We start from the raw sequence: 21516 nt of genomic DNA, 5'->3' as shown, positions 1-21516 counted from the left end.
GCAGACCTCCCACAGAATTGCACCTACGGAGGCTTTTGTAGGGGATATCAGCAGATGCAACATCAATGTGTGCACTAACAACAGGCTTCCAAGTTCATTTGAGGGAAAGTCCAGGGATCCGGCCGACAGCATCTAGGTCTTCTTGGGGACACGTTCTACCCAGATCCCCAAGTTGGATGAGGCCAGCATTCTCACTGACCGCATCCCATTTTAGGGCAAATATGGGATTGCTGCCTCTTATCATTGGCTGATCCATGACAAGATCCGCCAATGAGAGAGGCTGCCGTCCCAATCCCCAGGAACCACAAGGGTTCTCTCCCGCCACCCGCGATTGCCGATGTGGCCTAATAAGCGTTCTTTTTTTTTTTAATGTCTGGTGCATGTGTGCTTGTGTGTATGTATAGATGTATGTGAGCAGTGAATGGGTGTATGTACATGTGTTTATACTTGCAAATATGTGCACCTGTTTGCATTCATGGGTGGTGGTGGGCATGTGTGTGGCCTGTTCAAGGCTTAATTGGAGCCGGTGGTGGCCACGGGTACTTACGTTAGGGAACCATCACCTGTTTTTCTGCATCAGACATTGACACAGAGCAAGAGATATAAAAAAAAAAAAACACACAAAGTGGAAAGACTGAGGAAGAGAAAGACTAAAGAAACAGTCACAAAAGTAGGAACCTGAAATAGGGATATAAAGGGGCAGGTAGTGTCTTGGAGTGGATTAAAGAAGCATGAGGTGGATTTAACTTTACCAACCATTGATATTTGTGTGCCCATGTTTAATTGGACCGCTTGCGAGTATAGCCTCGGGCACCGGCACGCTCTCTTTTACAAATTAACTACTGGGTCCGGGCCCGCTTGCCCCCAATGCTCAAATTACTGTCAGCCACTGAATACAACAGAGGTTGAAAAAGGAGCACGCACTCCAGATTGTCACAAACCCAAAGTCAAATTAGAGCTCTTTTACTAGCAAAACATGATCACATAAACATCCATTGATTCGAGCAATGTGTTTTAAAGAACCATCACTACACACTTCTTCATCTTAACAACAAGAGTAAGACCTTCCAGGCACCCAGCAAATGAGCCAAAAGAAGTAGCAAAAAACAAGATCCGGCTGAGACCAGGAATCCACATCTGTAGCAGGAATACGTTTATTGTTTCCAAAAATCAGTTCTAATTCGCAGTATAAACATCTGTACAATGAGGGGATATTTAACCCCCTTAACAAGATAAATACATTATTTCTGGAAATACCTTCATGAGAGGAAGGGTTCCCTCTGTGCCGGGGCATTATTTACAGGCAGCCCGGCATCCGTGGCACCATTTCTGAACTGAGCTCAGAGTCCATGGCTCCATGCCTCAAGTAGGTTCATGTTCCATGGTTCGGAGCAGCACCATGTGAGCACGCTGGGCATAACGGTCCCATGCAATGTCATGCAAAGTCTAACCCTGCCCAGGAGCTTCTTGGGTTTGGCCGTCAGTGCAATGCGAGAGTTGCAGGCGGAGTCCAGAGCAACGTGGGAGAGACGCAGATGGAGTGCATTGCAATGCGATAGAGTCTCGTGGATTCCAGTGTAATGCTGAAGAGTCAAATGAGGGGTGAGGGGCTTAGTGCAATGTTACATACAGCCTGTACCAGTATGCCCCACCTACCCCTCGGTCAACTGCTGAAGAGAACATGGACAAGCTTCAGGAGATTCCATAAAGCATCGAAGATCCGTGGTCCTTCTGAGGCGCAACCAACAGATTCAGCGCAAAGCCTTAGGAGCACAGTATTTGGATTAATCCCTGGGATGTGAGATACAGTTCGCTCTAATTACATGGCACAGATTGCACATGTAACTCCTACCACCAACCTTGCTCGACATGGCACAGACCCTAAAAGTAAACTCGGGGATTATGGCACAGGTCCTGCACGCGAGCCTGTGGATGCGATGCAGGTAATACTGATGTTACACAGATTCAGCATGTAAACTCTGGGATGTGGTACTGATTGTGCGTTACATCCACAGACCCCGCACAAATCCCTGGATATGGTACAGGTTCTCATCTGTAGCCTCAGCAGTCACAATGTCCTTGCTGGATCCAGATCCGGTTCAGTGATGAGATACCATCCAGTGTCATCAGAAGCATCATCCTCGCCATCCCATTGGAGAAGGAGCGATGTCCAGCAGTCTCAGACGTAGACCGGGCCTCAGCCCTGGGCCCCTATACATTACTGGCCAGTTCCAGGGACGTCGTCTCAGAGCTCGAGTCGCTATCTCTGTTAAAAAAAAAAAATGACATTATGCATCCCACAAAAACTTGACGGGTCTTAATCCAGAACAAAAATCTTGCTACAAAACTGAAACATCTATGTAATGTAGTCCCAACAATACTCTTCACACAACAATGCAATTCCAACAAACCCTTGGCTTGTTCTCTTTGGAAAGATTGCACCAGAATAAGTTGAGTGTATGCGCTGCCCCAACCCTGACAAGCACTGACCCCACTCACCCACTCATGCTCACTGCATCTCCTGCTACTCCGAGAATGCTAATCCAGACATGGACCAGCGGCACTATGCAGACAGATGAAATGAGAGGGTGATAGAGGATGAAGAGTATTAGAGGTACTAAGGGTATTAATGTGTACGCACTCCAATGGCCCACCGAGCCTAACTCACGAGGCTACCTTGCAAGAGGAAAGCAGCTGGAATCTCAAACTCGTCTAACAAAATACTATCTTCAGCATGAATAGACAAAACTGATCAGTACCTCTGGACCCAACCAACATCCAACAGATAATGTTGAGAGAAATCATAAAGGATAGAGCAAAAGTTTGTTTTACATTTAATATCGACAGGCAGGAATTGGTCTCCGAAGGGTCATGGAAGGAAGCACACACATTTTTGAAAGTGGAGGAATAACATGGAGTGGCAAATGCTTCAGCCAATACAGGAGACAATTAAGGCCGAAGAAGCAGCCTCGATGTGTTAATCTCAGGATTAGAACTACAATATGAGACAAACAATCTTCTTGATGAAGAAGCATCTAATTTACATGCAAACAAAAGTGAGACTAGCATGGGACTGTGGTGTCTTAGATGACTGGGCCAGGCAGCCTATCCCGCTCAAACAGCTCCAAAAGCGGCCTCCCAACCTGGAGACAACAGGGAAAAGGCCACAGTGACAGAATGGCTAATTTGACCTTCAAAAGAACTATTGGATTCCTTTTATCCATTATATATTAAAGCACAGCCTATAATGTTCTGTGGCCACCTGGACATGCAACTCCGCATTACTATAGGGAAGTGTACTCATCAACAAGAAGACATCTTTCAGTCTCCCTACAAGGCCAGGCCTCAAATGAAGTACCTTTCAAAGTTTTCAGAACATTCAAATCATAATCAGCAAGATATATCCCGATTAGAGGAAAGACCATCTAAATTACTTATGGCACCTTCATTCTGTTAGGAGTATAGCTCCTAGTCCCTAATAGATAGTACACAAAGAACTAAATGAACAGTAAAATAGATTGAGGAAACAAGATCTACACATAAGTCCACTGTCTGGAGCATCTAGGTCAACATTTGTCCTGGTCACCAAACTGATGGCCAATTGGATGACTACTACATTGTTTAAAAGGCTTGTGTATGGCTTTCACAGGAACCAAACACAGGCTCGTGGATTTAAAGGAGTCATGAAGTAGTTAACCCATGTACAGAACTATTGCCCAGATGCATCAAACTTCTTTTTTGCGAATCCTAATTTGCGAAAATTACCGAATCGCAAATTAGGATTCGCAAAATGGTATGCATCATTATTTTCGCATTTTTTTTGCAATTCTGTAAAAATCGCAATTTTTACCGAATCGCAAAAAAAATGCGATTTGGAAATTGCGAATTCGCAATTCCCATTCATTCCTATGGGCTGAAATGCCCATAGGAATGAATGGGAATTGCGAATTCGCAATTTCCAAATCGCAATTCATCAAAGCATTTCAAGGGTGGAGAGGGGGGTCCAAATGACCCCCCCCCCTGCACCCATGAAATGCACTTTTAGCTATAAGTTACATACACACATGTCCTAAGGACATGTGTGTCTGTAACTTAACAGTTTAAAAAATGCATTTTTGTGCATTATTAAACATTTTTGCAAATTACCACGAGGTTCAAACTCGTGGTAATTTGCATTTGCTATTTTGAAATTTGCTAATTTTTAAACAATGATGCATTGCATTTAAGGAATCGCAAAATTGCGATTCCTTAAATGCAATCGCATTTTAGAAATTCGCAAAATTAGCGATTTTGGACAAAATCTAATGATGCATATCAACAAGCATTTTTGGAGTCGCAAACGGCCGATTTTAAGGAATCGCACCGTTTGCGATTCCAAAAATGGTTGAAGCATCTGGGCATATGGAACTCCTAAAGGTGTGAGGCAATACTGCTCCCTTCCTACGAAGAGCATAAGAGAATTGATTCCTGTAAAACCACAATGGGATAAGGTGATCTTTTCTGAAGGATGTGATGCACGTTGGGCAAAAGCAGGCCGGTGGCGAGGAACACACACTCTTTCCTAACCACACCAGGAAAGCAGCACTGCCTCAGGGACATGAGACTTCCACTTACAGGAGGCAAACTGTGGACACTGGGAATTAGGGTCTACTCACGATTAGCATCCCCCATGGTACCATCAGCTGTTACTTGCCACAGCCTGCAGACAGAATGTGATGTGCTACATTGTACCTACCATACTTTCATGTGAAATAGTTCCTCCAGTAGCTACTCTGAAAAACTTCGTACAGTGACCAGACCCTCACTACAGCAATCTGACATTGGTCGCGCAAATGAGACGGCAGTGTTTGATATGCACTCTTGACTATAAAACATTTATAATTTCCTTTTGGGGAGAAGAGGAAGTTGGCCTTGGCTCACCAACCCCACAAAGGCTGAGCGGGGAGTGAATAATGACAAAGAATTGCCTTCCGATTCCCTGGGCCTAATTTTGATGAGCTTATTTACCCCCAGAGTACTGCCAACCGTCTTCCAAATCCTCTGTTGCGCAGTTATAGATCTTGCACAACTTGTACCTGGAAGGCTTGCTGCTCATTTTTATGGCTAAAATATCAATAGGGTAACCCACAACTAATGGGGCACCTGTATAACACAATTATGCAAAAAAGTGCCCAGTTTATAATGGAATAAAACCTTAGTGGGGTCCTTCGATATGAGGAGATTCCTGCAGGGGAGGTGGGGATATGGAAGACCCTGGTTGTGCAGGATGCCCATAGGAATAATGGTCACTATGTCCAGGAACGAATGTATGACGGTATTCCGCAAGCCAGAATCGCGCATTGCCTTCACAGTGCTGTTATTAGAACAAACGTGTCTTTAGTACACATTCGTTCAGCATGTAAGTAGTTAGAACGACTTGCCTTAGGGGCGGGAGCTGGATTTGGGAATAGGTTAATTTACAAATCCAACACTAGCCTGTGCAAAAGTATGGAAGGTGTTTGACTTTCAATCCAACATCATTTCAACAATGCACCCCACTTAAAGCAAGTTGTTGTAACGACTTGCGTGAACGAATGCGTAATAAATAGATCTCTTGACAGCGCTGTGAAGGCACAGCGGGATTACAGCTTCGTTCTAATGGAGGTATACTATGTTTTATGTTTTATATGCTTGTAAAGCGCTCGAATGCCGAGGTGTCTTGGCGCTGTGATGTGTGGAAGGGATGGCTAAAGGAGGTGAGATCTTATATGGCTGTAAACAGCCAAGTCTTTAGGCTCCTTCTGAAAAGCTGAAGACTGGGTTGGGTCTTCAGAAGGAGCGGCATCTTATTCCAGAGTTTGGATGTACAGTGCGTGATTGCTCTGCCACCCCATCTCGCCAGTCTTACCTTTGAAGTATTGATGAGGTCCTGATTGGATGATCTGAGGTAGTGGGCGGAGGTGTAGAGTGTAAAAAGAGCTTGGAGATCCTAGGCACCGCCACCATAAATTGCTTTATGTACCACAGTTAGAACTTTGAACTCGATACTCTGTTTGATAGGTAACCAGTGTAAAGTGTTTATGCCGGCCGAAATTGGCGGACCTCTGGGAATACCCAGTAAGAGTCTCGCTGCAGCAGTTTGCAGAGACTGCAGTTTTTGCAGCTGGTACTTGTCAATTCCCAGGAACAGGGCATTGCAGTAGTCCAATTTCGATAGTAAGAGAGCGACCATCACCGTCTTTTGAAGGTCTTTTGGAAAATACGGAAATATTTTCCTAAATTTTTAAAAGATAGCAACACGATGAGGTCAGACTTTTTATCTGTGGGACAAAGTTCAATTTGGTATCAAAATGATACCCACATTTCTGACTTTTTCTACTACTATCGTTATTTGTAAAAATGGATCACCTGACCACCCAAGAAAGGCATGATGGATCAGCTTGAGGTGGAGTCTGCTCTACCTCAAGTGTTTACGTTCGTTTTAGACTCATCATGACAAATGAAGGTAGGAGGTCTTTTGATGAATATGTTATTTGCAGAGCAGGGTCAAAAGTGTGATGGGTGCACTCCACGACCATCCCAGCTCACATCTGGAAACTGATTTGTAGAAGGAAGGCTAGTGAACCTAGAGTTCTAGACGTACCCTCCCCCCAGACGTTTCCATGCACTGCAAAACACCAAAGGATGAAGATGTTGGAGTTAGCTCAAACATGGATCCTCTGGAGACCTTGGATGACAGCCATAGAACATCATCTTCCCCAGCCGCTTAATGCATCTCTGAAGTATGGCTACGGAGCCCTAACAAGGAATACTTTGGTGCTGAACCTCTCTACTGAGGAACACCGCCAATGACCCCCTTGCCCTTGAGCTCTTGTCTTCCAAAGACCCACACCTCTGAAAGAACAGAGATGGGCCATGTTGGCTCAGAAGTTGTGCCACCTGTAAGCAGAGACCAAATGAACAGGAAAGAGCTCTCTCCCCTTTTCCAAAAGCTCCAGTCCATTTCTTGGTACCAATGAATCAGTACCTGCAGCTCTAAAGTATGATTTTTAAATCCCTCTTTATTTTAGCAGTACCAGTAGATGTTTGCAGAACCTACGTATTTACAAGGACCCAGATTCTGCCTGACTGTCTGCGTGTAATATGGTCCCAGATACAGCTGTGCACTCTATTATGCTAGAAGGCAGAAGCAGGGGGCACATAAATGCATCTCCCACACATCTGTAAGAAAGTCAGTGTCAATAGGCTTTTCTGTCCCGAGAGTCAAACTTCTGGCTGCCCCACTCTCAAGATGATCTTGACCTGACATTTTTGTGTGTGTGTGGGGGTGGGGGGTGGGGCTGAGAGATCTCTAGGGAGGCATTTGAAAACAGATGCCTTTTGACAGATGTTGGCCTGCAGACCAAATTCTGAAACTCCAAGATGAATCTTTAACCAAGAGCTCCCTCTGGTGGAGGGGTGACCAGTGTAGGTCCTCGAGACCTGGTTCCAATGACTGATTTTTTCATATATCCACATAAGTTAGAATCAAAACATCTAGGTAGGATAAAATTGATATTTCTTTAAAACTTGTTGTGTTTCTAGAAAAAGTACATTACCAATTAGAGGCTTGAAGTTTCTTAATGCCTATCTGAAGTATAGCTCTGGAGCCCCAACAAGGGAGGCTTCAAGTGTTGAATCTCTACTCCCCTCCAATTAACCCCCCTTTCACTTGAGATCCTGTCCTCCAAAGACCTCCCCCAATGAAAGAACACAGGAGTGGGACCTGTTGTATCAGATGATGTGCCACCTGTGAGCCAAAACAACTGGGCACAAAAGAGCTCTCTTCCCTGCCTGAGTCTCAGTTTTTCAAAAGCTCCAGTTCATTGCCACACCAAAACTCACCAGGAGGCAGCAGACCATACAGTGCTCGGGAGCCATTTTCACTCTCACCCTCCCACACATCACACCTGAAAGGAGTTCCGGTGGCTCCCCATTGACAAACAAACACAATTCCAACTCCTCACCCACACTCAAGGCACTACCTAACACTGGCCCAGCATACCTCAACAATCGCATCTGCTTTCATAAACCTTCCAGACACCTCTGCTCATCCAGACCAGTAGTTCAAAGCTTTATTTCGATATGATGATATCTTAAAAGCACATGACAGTTAAAATACAATGCATGTTATTAAAAAACGCTCAATAAATATTTAAAAAGACAGTTTAAGAACGTATTAAACAATGTACAGCTTTGAGATTAAAGGAAATAAGGGACCAAGGATTGCCTGGAAGGGGGTTCGTCACATAGCTTTGCATCTGATCACCCACGCCCAACTAAGGAATTTGGCTACCCCGCACGCCAGTACTGTGTTAGGATCAGATTACAGAATTCTTAGTGCTGGGGCATAGCCTCTGGTCTCAAGGAGGAGACAGACAGGTTTTAACCATTTGGATCTTGGCTTCTTGTAGGCACTGCAGACAAAGAACATGTGGGATTGTTTCCGGTTCGGTGGTGCAGTGCGGACAGGTGGCAGGCGCCTGGTAGGGGGGTTTCCATTTAGAAGTGCGTTCGCGGACTGGTAAAGTTCCTAATCGAAACAGTAGTGTAGTGACACCTGAAAGGGCCCCCTGCAACTTACAGGGAGCCTCCCCTCCCCCCCACACTCCGGACCCAGTCAGGAGCTTTCAGACTAGAGGGTTCACTGCCTGTGCACTTACCGGAGGGGGCCCCCTGGGCCCTCCTGCACCAGAGGGGCTATTATTAAGCCACAAGTTCGAACCCCTACTTGCACAAATCCAGAGGATACTGAAAACCAGATCTGGTCATCGAGGCTGCTCCCACATCTCTCCTAAAAAAACAAAATGACCTGCTGCTACACACAAGGATCTCTTCTTCACTTCTTAAATCATGCAAGAAGCTGAGGACGTGGTTTCTCGAGTAGTCCCACTAGGCCCCAGGTGTGCCTAGACTCTCACCTGCTCTACGCCAGGATACTCTCCTGGTGATAGTGTGCTCCACAAATCTGCATAACATAACTAGTTTCCAGTATAGTTTATCTCCTTTTTATATGGAAATATCTGAAACCCTACTATGGCTTGAGGTTTACTATCTCACAACTAAATAAATATATAAAAAGATGGTCTGCTGGATGCGGTGGAGGTGTAACACAGCGGGACCTATTGCACATGGGTCTTTGAAGCCATTTACACCCACCTCTCCTCAACCCCATTAATTTTACACAGCAGGTTAGACAATGCATTAGAGAAAACAGTTATAGGATGATTAAAACCAAACAGTCAACACTGCTACTACTGTGCTTAAACTTCTGCATAGACACACATCTGATAATGTAGCTCACTCTTATTGAAGCAAAAAGACCCCTGCGTGACTCCACCAGTGCAGCTCCATTCTACAAATCATACAGAAATAGCTCAAATGGTACCTCCAGTCTGCAGCAACACTTGATTCCACAGTGCTGAAACCCATTTGTGCCTCTGCGGGTGCTCCTAAGCTCTGTACAGTTGCACCCCTTAACATTCCCATTTTTAGACTATCTATGCCCGAGGTAAATGTGAGTCAAAGCATTGCAATAGCAATCAATGTCCCTAATTCCTGCAGCTGCATCTGCTATGTCAGTGCAACACTCACACACTGCTAGCTAGCAAGAGGCTCAAAGAGACTGCCACAACATATACAACATACAATATTTATAGCATTGCTCTCGAGTTATCTAGGCTGTGGACTTTTCCTTTTTTCACCCTTGGACCCTAATGTAACCTTGGGCCAGGTGGCAAACCAAAACAAGATGCAAAGTTTACAGCTACCCAAGGCAGTGTACTGTACAGTGACCTCAGATGCCACGTGGTGCTTTGTTTGTGTATAAAGAAAGCAAGGTCAGTTCCCCTGGGCATCGGAGCGCAGTATCACAAAGTGGAATCAGCCTCCCCCTTCCAAGTAATGCCCAACAATACAGTTTTAGGAAACAGCAGGCAAGTCACAAGATGCACAGTGTGTCACAAGGGCTCGCTGGCGTGCACAAATTGTGTCTTATGGCTCCCCGCCGGATGTATGACATTACAACGCATACTTTTACAACGCCTACCTTTACAACGCATTTTTTACACAGCAACATACATTACAACGCATACCATTACAACGCATGCCATTACAATGAATTCTTTGAAACTACCTTTACAACGCATTCCACTACAACGCATACTACATTTACAACGCATACCATTACAACGCATAACATTACATTGCATGTAAGGTAAGTATTGGATAGTGTAGGGGTTAAAATTACCATTCTAACTCCAGGGGGTGCAACAGTAGGGTAAGTGTTGGATAGTGTACGGGTACTATGTGTTGTAATGCTATGCGTTGTAATGGTATGCGTTGTAATGGTGTGCGTTGTAATGGCGTGCGTTGTAATGGCGTGCGTTGTAATGGCGTGCGTTGTAATGGCGTGCGTTGTAGTAGTTGCGTTGTAAATGCATGCGTTGTAATGGATTGTGCGTTGTAAAAGTTTAATTGTAATGGTAGTGCGTTGTAAAAGTTGCGTTGTAAAGGTTGTTTCCCCTCCCTGCCACTTGTAACCCTCTCAAAAGACAAGAAGCGCTCACTCTTTCAGCCCTTTGTGAGCTGCAAGGGAGGTGCATGTGTGACTGGAAGTGAGGGGTTGAAGCACAGGAGGAGTCCATCCTCCACAATCCTGCCCCAGGATCATGTTCAGATACTGAGATGCATATTGAAACACATACAGGTACAGAGCCCTCCATGTGTGAATGAAAATTACGCTGAAGACCTGTCTCGGGAGTAAACCCTTCTTCATGTTTATTGCTTCATTAAGCCTGTTTCGAAGAAGAGGTATATTGTCAGAACAGCGGCTAGAGGCACAGGGAGATATACTTGGATTTGACAGGGATTAAACAGTTTGCTAGTAGACCAGAGAATGCTGCACACAGCTACTTGCTGCAAAGGGCATACGTTGAGCACCATATTGCATTTTGGTGACTGTACCAGGAGACTGGACTTTCCTCTGCTCTCCTAGGTATTCTCCAGTCCAGTTTCTAACCACACACGAAAGAAGAAGTATTTACGGTGATTCTGAATACAAAGTCTATCCAAACAAGGGAACAAAGGAATACATTGAAAAACTGACAGACAAAGAGCCCACAATTTGTCCAAATGGGAGGCCGGGATTAAAAACGTGGTCTCCTGGTTCTACTTTTCCACTACTTCACTAGACACAGCTATGGGGTCAGTGGCAACTTCCCAGGGAAAGGTCACTGTGTTGTGGGTCCGCCCAGGTTTAGAACAACAGTGTTTATGCAATCAGGTTTAGGTGAAGTGGTAAACCCAAGACTGGATGTCAAGTATCCTAGTTCCATGGTTAAAACGTACCCACTGGACCAGATCCTGTGGCTGTAAGTTGTTACTAGGCACTACGAATGGTAGATACTGATTTTTAACATTGGTGTTTGAAAGCACAAGACCATTTCATTCCATTTGAATACTGGAGTTGTTCAGTTCCTAAACGGGGCTCGCATAATTTGCAATAGTGAGCAGTCCAGGCTAAATCCAGCAGGTAGTAAAGGGATTATAACTCAAATACAATATGAACAGTAATCAAACTCTCTAAAAATGTAATATCTGGCCGGGTTAGATCTTTAAAGATGGCCTGAGTTAGAGGAGTAAGAATCTGAATTAAAACCACAATAGTGCGCCGTGCCTTATGGTCCTCTCCCTCCTCAACAAACGTCTTCTGGTGTCTCCACATGTGCAGTGTGCCTGGTTGTAAACAGTCACTGTGCAGTGTCCTAGCAGGTAAAAGGACCCCTGGCGCAGCACAGGGCAGCTTGGGTATGCGAGGAGATGACGAGCAGATATGAGGCTCTGGATAGGAGTTCAATGGGAGAATATATCGGAGAGGGAAGACACTGTTACTAGGTTTATTTACACAATATTCTCTTCTCTATGGTCAAGCCAGTCAGCTTGGTGCTGATCGGATGAATTATTCTTAGGAAGGCTATACAAAGTTCTAGTGTTGGCATGGAATATTGGGGAATTCCTACGAACACTGCAATAGTTCACCCAGCTAAGCACTAGTGAGCCAACTACTGTTCGACTATGTTGAATGGGATGAATGAGCGCGTCTGTGATACGTTTTATTGCTTAATATTGTGTTTCCAGGGATGCCATAGTTATGAGGGTTTGAATTTGCAATGATGGCCTAAATAAAACACCAAGCTTTCTAGCAGAATTGACATAGGTCAGGGTTTCGGAGTGAAACAGGAAGGATTATTACTGAGATAGATGCTCATGAAGAGAGAAAATACTGGACCTCTGGTTTGGAGGAGTTCAAAATTTGGGTCGCTCAAGCAACCCAGTGTCAGTTGGAAGAGACAACTACATTAACCCGAGGGAAGGAGGGGTGACAAGGTAGGAAATTAGATTTGGTTGCATTTCCATAGATATTATTTACTAATCCAGTCATATTAATTACGTGTTTTCCAGGTAGGTGGCGTAGAGGGTGCAGTTGTGTCTCTAGTGGAACAGTGAAGTGAAGAGAGTGGCTGTGAGGCAACATGGGTTGAGACGAATGAGTCCTTGTTACGGAGAAAGAAGGCATTCGTTAAATGGAACAAGTTTGAGAATTTGTTCTGCATAAGATATGAAAGCTCAGCGGTATATTTGGCATCCAGTCTTGGAGGACTAGCAAGATGGTTCGAGGTCGATTGGGCAGCATGACAATTTATATAGAGCTGAGCTGAGATTGGACGAAGGCAAGGTAGTATGGTGATGTGTGATCATGGTAATCGGAGTTACCATAGCGACCTGGGATTTTAGGAAGTGTGAATGGAGGAGGAAAAAGAGTGTGGTACTTTCATGATAAAGATGTGGTTAATGGCGGGATTTACATAGTAAAAGAGGACTAACTGGTAGTGTTTCTAGCATTCCTCAGGTGAGTGACTCAGCAATATCACCAGGACTAATTCTCAGCAAGAACATCAACACGCAAAAGCACATCAGTGCCACCACCAAAGGAGCAAATCACTAAATGAACATTCTAAGAAAACTAACCAGCACGATTTCAAGCATGCAGTGCAAGCCTTCACGATTGCTAGGTTGACTACAGAAGTGCTACCCTTTGTGGATTACTCAGATCCAAACAGGCACCATTAAGGGCCTCACTCAACGCTGCTGCAAGACTCATCAAAAGCTCAAAAAGAAACAATCACATCGCCCCTGATCTGAAATCCTTTCAATGGCTCCCATACGAAGCAATAATTCAGCTAAAAATTGTCTGCATGATACATAAAGCCCTCCACTTCAAAACCCCCAGGTATCTTGCTCCGAAGCTCGTACTTTCTGGCAGCTCCAGATCCTCAAACACCTTTTTTTCCTGAAACCACAGAGATTCCTCATGAAGAAAACCTACAACAGATCTCTGGGATGCCCCTGAGAATTTTGTACACCTTGCGCCCTGAAGTCAGGCTGAATCCTCCAGATATTTCCTTCAAGAAAGGAGTCAAAGTACTGCTTATTAACAATTTTCTTCCCTAGATTCCAGGATACCCTTCTTTCCTTAACCACAACCTGGACTACTTTCACCGTCAACCTCTCGGTTCTCAACGTGTTCAGCCCAGGCTCTACCCTTCCGTTTATTGACACTGCCTATTCCTATAGTTTTTAACCCCTCCGCTGCACCGAATGCTCCGCGCTGGTGTGGAACGTTCTATTGCGCGGGCGGGGCGGAACGTTCAGCGGATGTGTGCAGCACTACCTAGGTAGTGCACGCGACGTCCGCTGAACGTGCGCCGCACGGAAGGGGTTAATGTTATTTTTGGCATTTATTGAGGTGTCCCCTCTACTCTATGAACCTGCTACAGCATTCCCTCCCTTCCCTGGTTGACACATGTTTATATTGGTTTTATTGCCATCACCGTGGTACTCTCTGTAAAGCACTGATACCCACAAGGGTCAGGTTCGTGTTATAAAAAAAAAAAAAAAAAAAAGACAAATCCAGAAAAAATGAGCTGAGAAGCAGGCAATGTTTCCCGATTTGTTTTGAAAAAAAGCTTTTTCATACAACAGGTTTGCGTGATTTTGTCATTACAATGAACCCAACAGTGTTTAAACATGAAAGGCTGTTTAAGAGAGTCTTAAACAGCCTTTCATGTTTAAACAGAGTGCCCAATCAGACCGAAAACAGATGTTGATTAGTCTTCTGCAAACATATTTTGTTTCAGGTACGGATAGCTTTAAGCTATAGCCTATATGACAAGAAAGCAATTCCAGAATGATACACATTTGTCTAATACACCAAAGTCTTTATTTGAGAGAATGGTGCGTAAAGTTGGAATCTGTGAAAATGAACACAATAGCCTTGGAGTGGGTCAAGGCCAATGACCTCTGGCTAATTGACCCAATGGCGACAAGCTCTGCGCGCCTTGTTATTCTACATAGCACGCCCTTAAGTAGGAGCGTCCTCTGCAGGTAAGAGTGGTGGGGCAGCGGGGGTAAATGGGGGGTGGCGGGGGGGAGGGAGGGACATGACTCAAAAGAAGACTATGAGTGAAAATTATTTGATTTTCCCTCCTTGTCGTCGTCGAGTCCCCACCCGTGCCACCGCTCTTACCTGAACCTGCCCTTAAGTACTGGGCCGTTGAATAATAGGGAGGTGGGACTTCGTTTTCAGTTCTAGCCCATTGAGCACTTGCCTGACCTCCTAATGGCGGTGTGTTACCCTCTCACTACTGACCGTGCTTAGCAGAGCTGCACGAGAAGGAGAGGGGGACCTTGTGAATGTGATCAACCCTCAGACATGAGACCAGCTGTGCTACTAGAAGGCTCCTGCACCCTGAACTCCCCTCCCCATAACAGACGGATGTATTCCTTCAGCCATTTTCTACATTTGGTTTTATTCCACCAGGTTTTACTTGGTTTTTTTTTCAAAAGCATTTAATGGAGCACGAGTGAAGACGTTTATAATTATTCTTGTTATTTTTTTTTCAACGGCATTTAATGGAGTGTGAGTAAAGCATTCAGAAGATGGTGACTTCAGTGTTTCTGCTGTGACACAGTTTTCCCATGCTGCTCTTCGGCCTGTGACTTCGGAGCACTCAAGGCCCTCTGCCCCTTGTCCGTCAGTTATTGTGCACTAGGTCAAGGTCCAGGGTGGTACTAACAGCTGAAAGAACCCTTGTCTCTTTCTATTGTAAATGTTTCTTTCCAGGGCCCATTTGTTTCTGAAAGGCAGCTGTGCCAAGGCTGCCAGCAGAGGACAATAGATGCAGTTGTTCTGCATGAAACACTAGTGCCTAAGAGAGCGTGTGTAACTCCAACACAGTCTGACCCAGAGGGAAATCGAGAGATTCCCCAAGGTACCAGCACCCTTGAAACTGCTGCCAAGGGTCGGGCAGAATCAGTCTTTTAGCCTCCATCAGCATTTCTGAGATTACCGGCCCGGGAGAGCATCCTTCCCCGCCCGTTTGTGCACAGGCCGGGCCCCTGGCTGGAGGCAAGGCGCCCACATAACAGAAACGACCTCGTTTAGACTGGGGGTGAGCATCATATAGTTTCAGGCCGGAGCGGTCTCAAAAAACCGGCATCACACTAGTGTCATGATCTCAAACCCTCCAACTTATCTAGGTTTCTGTCTCTTGAGTATCCCCTAATCGCAGAATTACAGATGACCAATATTTGATAACCACACGAACTCCTGAACACTGACCTGGGGCGTTGTATTAGTTTGTTAATCGTCCAGCAGCAGCATAACCTGCTGCCCTCAGAATTTCAGACCATTGTGACGAACTAGACTACCACAGTATCAGACATGTGTCCAACGGTTGTATGTCGTTTCCAACGAATTCAGTTGCAACGCATGCCTTTACCACGCATGCGTTACAACGGAATTCGTTTTCCCGCATAACCTTTACCACGAATATTCCTTTACCATGCATAGATTTACAACGTTTTTCCTAGTAAATGTATGCTTGGTGAGGGCATACTCTTGTTAAAGGTTATACCTCTCCCCTTACACGCCCCCAGCCTTCACTCCTTATAATGACCCCTGCCCTTAACCCTTATTTTTTTTTTCATTAAACTAAAATTCCCCTCACCTTTTTAACTCATCTCCTCTCCATCTTCGTTGGTTACGTCGTAAAGAGGAAGCAGAAGTTTAATTCAGTTTCCTCTCTAACAACACTGATTGCTTCTGCACTTCAGGTTCGTTTTTTTTTGGAGGGGTTTTAATTCTACTCTTTTTTAGTTTTTGGGGGAGACCCCCCAAGCCCCCCCTTTTTTTCATTTACCACACATACCTTTACTACGTATTTCGTAGTAAAGGTATGCGTGGTAAAGCCTCTCGTTAACACGCATGCGTTGTAATGCATGCGTGGTAAAGGTGTTCGTGGAAACGGACGCGTTTTAGTGGCCGTTTCCCCGTGTCCAACTAGTACAGGTGCTCGCCAATATGCAGCGCAGCCTAGCTGGCCCATTAAAAGATGAATTGCCTCATGAAATGTTATGGAATACTGTAATAGACAATGTCGTGTACTGCTAATGTTTTCATTCAATACGGTCCCTGCTGAATAAAAAACCCTTGTTTTAAGATGGCGCTTTCTAGATGGGGTACACAGCAGAGTTATCTGCTCAAGTTGTCTCTTAAAGCAGCTTTCTGGAATCTAGATACAGTGTGTGGAAAACGCGTTCCCTTTATCACGAGACGTTTACCAACCTCTCCCCTCAAGTGGGTGATTTGCCACAGTCTGCTCAGACTGTGTAGGTTACCAATGTTCTGGGAGGCACGAGCCTCTGGGTTTGGACTTCTTTAATTCAATTACTGTACGGCCCTCACTGCTGCCTTGGAATCTTCATTGGGTGACAGTGTCTCACAGTCTTGGACAAAAAGCAGTGGTTTTGTTCAAGGCGAACTCCTAAAAGGGGTTCAGAAGCAGTGCCATCCTGGCTGTACGGATGGCACCACAGCATGCAAACCCTTTTGCACTTGTCCATACACCTGTCACCAAAACGTTTCAATGTAAATAAGTAAATAAAAATAAGAGGAAGTACTTGCTTTGTCTTTGGTTATTAAGGAATGGTAGGTACTGTAGATAGGGTCTATCATATTTACACCTTCATGTTGTTAAATAAAAAATAATACACAGGGCTCATTGGAAGGCGTGCGATGTTCAGAGACGAACACAGAATGATTTGTGCTGCACATAAAATTAAGTAGTCAAATCCTGCCCTTGGGTGGTCTAAAGCGCTGTTTGGGGAAAACAAGGGAGGTACAGCTTTGGAAGGGCAAGGCCTGGGTGTAAAAGGCACAGTAATTACTGGGCCACCTATGACAAAGCTGGATTAAAGGCTGGCGTTGCTAAGATCTATGGAGTAGGCGTGCACCAGAAGAGATTCTTGGCTTTCTACGCACTCTCCACAAGGGCCCATGAACCCGTAACCACGAGGAACAAGCTGTACACGCCGTGCCAAGAAAGCAGCCAGTTCATCCACGGGGGCTGATGGGGTTTTTTTTTTTGGCTCACTTACCTGGTTTCCTACTATGTCTATCTCCTGCAGACAGTGCTGTATGCTTCGCGGAATTGTAGTGTTGTTTATGCTTGTGCCTTTACCTTTAAGTAGCTCGAGCTGTATATCTCTTAGTAGCTCGAGCTAGTAGAATGTTTGTAGGTCTTTGTGCATTCTAGATGTCGAGCACTCTTTAAGTGACTGGAGACCGTTTGTACCTATTTCCCTGGCGCTCCCTGTTGCTGAATAAATAACCTTCGAACTACAAGAAATATATCTCCTTGGGTGTATTTTTCAGCACAACAGGGATGTTCCCAGAGTACCCGGTTATCTGCACACATTTCACTGCAAGGGAGTCTCGTGCATGGAAAGCGGTTTCCGAGTTTCTGATAATAAGGCTTGGGGCAGGCACTTATGAGTCTTGCTCCTTTTTGGGAGTTGGTTACATGGCCATAGAACGTCTCTGTAGCTCTGAAAAGCCTGGTGATAACAATTTCCAAACATACTGCGCCTTTCAAATACAGCGCCTGTGCAAAGCCGCACCAGAAAGAAGTGAGTAAATGTTGCATTTATTGTGGTGCTTCGAGAGCTCTCATGAGTGCAATGCAGTAGAATTGTAAGCTAACGACTTGTCCTCCTCATTCTCTACATTTCACCCTGAATTTCAGGATGAGATGCGGTGGGATTGACAAATCAGCCGTGATGGACACATCAACCAATATCCCAAGCTGGAATGGTCATCTGAAATACCAGGCATCGCTCAATCCCATCAGCAAATCATGCACTATACATATATGGTCTGCGGCTGGATTCCCTAGTACCCCCCCATATCTGACAATTCCAGCAAAGGATCCTAGATAACCATCCTCACTTCATCAAGCAGATGCAGTATCCCCTCCACTCTCGACCCCTCGCTCACAGCCTGATGCGCGTTGGAGCATCTGAGCCAAGGAATGGCATCACATGCCCGCCCATCATATGATAATCAGTGAGGATCCTGCTTCTTCCTCCTAAACCAAAATATGCCTGGTGTGCCCAAGCGTTTCAAGCCTATTTCAGACAGATGTACACACATCGTACTCTCTGGACTCCACTGCGTAGCACCTCTGCAGAAAGCTCCTCACCCACCTGAGTTCCTTGAGAGCCTTCTTGTTTTCTTTCCGCCTGTTCTCGTCGATTGGGTAGAGCTTGAATAAGACGAGACCCAGGAGGATCAAAGTTACAGGGGCTGCAGAGATCAGCATATTCAGAGTGAAATTCACCTTTTCCGGCTGAGAGCAGCCTCGGGTTTGGTATCCGGCGAAGCTGTGGAACACACAGAAACCATTAGCGAGGAGAGAACACTAGCGGACAGGGAAATTAGCACCATGCACAGCATGCACCTATGGGAGGCCTGCACAGACGAGGTGGAGACAAGTCATACCATGCACTACCTTGGCACCATAGACCTTTCGGAGGCACTAGCCAATCAGAACATCGCTGAAATTACCAGTAGGCCAGGCCACATTCAATGGTGAAACCTAAAGATGTCAAGGGACCCCAAAAACACACCATAAAAAAGTCACGTTTTTATGATTGGGTACTATGTGGGAGTACGGAGGGGCATTTAAACTATCACTCTCCCATCCCCTCCATCTACAAGACTGCTTTTGGCCCTATCCACTATTGCATGCATATTCATTTTCTCGCACAAACATTCCCATTCTTCGACCAGTTACTGGCTTGCATTTGGGGGAATTCACAATTGACTTAAACTTACTCCAAGCTAAGTGTTGAAACTCCCAGAGAGACCCCAGAGGCAAACTTTGTGAAGAAAACATAAAACGAAAAGAAGATGGCTTCATGGCCCCGAGATTCTGGATACTTGAGGGAAAAGTCATCAATCACATCTGGCAGCATGGACCTACATGGGTAGAAGAGGAAAGTAAAATGATAACATCTGGTATCATGGACCTAAAGCAAAAGGTCTCAACAGCGAGGACTTACAAGGACAAAACGAGAGACAACAACATCTAGCAGCATTGACATACAAGAAGATGTCTGACAATAACACCTGGCAGCAATGATCTGTAGCTGAGTAAAGTGAGACAATACCATCTAGTGGCATGGACCTACAAAAAGTGGAAGTCACCAAGGACATCTGGTAGGTGGGCACTAAACTTTACAGTTTTGATGACTCATTATGGAATAAATGTAGGCTCTGTAGCACAAAGGCTGGCATAGTTATATATAAACAGATGCACAATCTGAGAAAGCTCCTTCATTATCTTATAGCCAAAGTAATCAAGTGCACCGTATCTCTGTGAAAAGTACCATTTGCAAGTTTAGTTTCTTGTAAATGGTTGGTGGCATCTACTTTTTCTAATGTATCATATTTGAGTTTTACGAGAGCGTATGACACCTAGGGAAGGGCAGAGGTGGTATGCTTTTCCATGAAGCACTGCTTAAACCCAAATGCAAAGCTGGCTGTCTTGTAGCCAAAGGCTCGATTTTCACCTTGTGACCAAGTGGACTTTTTGCCTCTCTGAAAAATGTGGAATGAAAGCATGAATAGCCTTTGTGTGCGAGGGTATGACAGAGTAAAACCTGCTTTCAGAAAAACAGATTTCTCCCCATAACTCACAAAAGCATTTTATGTGCAATCCAACACTATAGTCAACATCTCCAATGCAGGTTATTTAGCCCAGTTCCTTATTATACATCATCTGTGGGAAAGAAAGACACCAGCTCCGGCATTCACCTGTCAAGAAGGTTTCCCCCATATCTGGAGGGATTTAGCTATATATACAGAGATTTATCCGGCTTTTCCTATGAACTGAAATAGAGTCCTATGAATTGAAAGTCAGTATTTCAATTCAGTGCTTTTCATTTGCTTTGAGAGCGAACATGGATGTACTTCCTCAGTAGAGGCTTTCCTAGTACTGGGAGGTTGGATCATGGGGAGCCAAATCTGACCCGAGCAGTAGGACAAGTCTGCTTTGAGATCCAAGACAGATGGGCTTGGCCTGCTTGGTCTCCCTCGACTGCTTGTGAGACGCCTGCAGATCATGGAGTCTGCCCAGCATCTGACTCAAGATGGCCGCCAAGATCCTCCTTGCATTGTAGTTGTATCTGAGCTGCCCTCCTTGTTGGGTACATGAGAAAAAGGGTATTGGATTGCCACCCCAGTTTTGGGGCAATGTCGTTACCATGCAGATAGTATCAAAAAAGTCATCCTGGAGCCTCTGAAGTTGGGTTAGTCTCCCTAAGTACTTTATGTTAAAGTCTAGTGCCTTCAGGTCGCTGGGCACAGACTAGCCGTAGTGAGCTTCTAAATGTGCCCAACAGCTACTGTCTGCATGTAAGATTGAATGCCACACTTTGAGCCAAGAAGCCACTTCACAATGAATGGTATCTCTAGGGCAATAAACAGGAGCAACAGTTTAAACGGGACTGATATTACTACACACTACAACCTTGAGTCCCACTGTTTTCTAAGGATTCGATTTTCACCAGTTGAATCCCACGGTATTGGAGGTCAAAACATTAAAATAATAACAAGATTTAGGCCAATTTTACCTCTGTGTGTTAACTTTTAAAGCCTTTAAACATCTATTCCCTTTTAAAGCAAGTACCCTGACAGGGAAATCAGCATTTCTCCGATATTGTGCCGCTGTATTATAATGTATGTCATAAAACAGAGCATCTGGCTTGATGGTTTAACCTCGCTACCAAAGGTGAACCGGCGAGGCACAGGGGTTCTGTTTTGCCTGGACAAGGCTGGGCTCTGGACAACTGTGCTGCAAGGGAGCCCTGCTAGAGCCACCACAGCACTTCCCAGCTCGCTTCTGTCCCCACACAACAGAGACACTCTGAAAAGGGAGACGTCAAATGCGACCACAGTCTGTTTGGCCCTACAAGGCTGAGAACAACATCTACAACCAGTAGTGTATGGAGTCACAGAATCAACTTTTAAGACATTTCATAGTTCATTTACGGTTTATGATTTTACCAACTGTTGGATAAAACTCTTCAAAATAC

General features: G+C 45.0%; 1 protein-coding gene across 2 annotated transcripts in view; it reads right to left on the bottom strand.

Annotated features, from left to right (window-relative positions):
- Positions 1 to 1130: 1130 nt before the first annotated feature.
- The window catches only part of MFSD2A (MFSD2 lysolipid transporter A, lysophospholipid), a 102812-nt gene continuing 82426 nt past the window's right edge, over positions 1131 to 21516 (bottom strand). For both annotated transcript variants that reach the window (XM_086955775.1, XM_086955776.1), the window contains 3 exons: positions 19256 to 19399; positions 18625 to 18801; positions 1131 to 2266 (listed from right to left, as the gene is read on the bottom strand). In XM_086955775.1, the coding sequence (XP_086811901.1) occupies positions 2212 to 2266; positions 18625 to 18801; positions 19256 to 19399 (376 nt within the window). In that variant the 3' untranslated portion in view covers positions 1131 to 2211. The remainder of the gene's footprint in view (positions 2267 to 18624; positions 18802 to 19255; positions 19400 to 21516) is intronic.

This window comes from Lissotriton vulgaris, chromosome 2_1 (genome assembly GCF_964263255.1).
Source record: "Lissotriton vulgaris chromosome 2_1, aLisVul1.2, whole genome shotgun sequence".
NCBI lineage: Eukaryota > Metazoa > Chordata > Amphibia > Caudata > Salamandridae > Lissotriton > Lissotriton vulgaris.
This window is presented reverse-complemented; position numbering and strand designations above follow the sequence as displayed.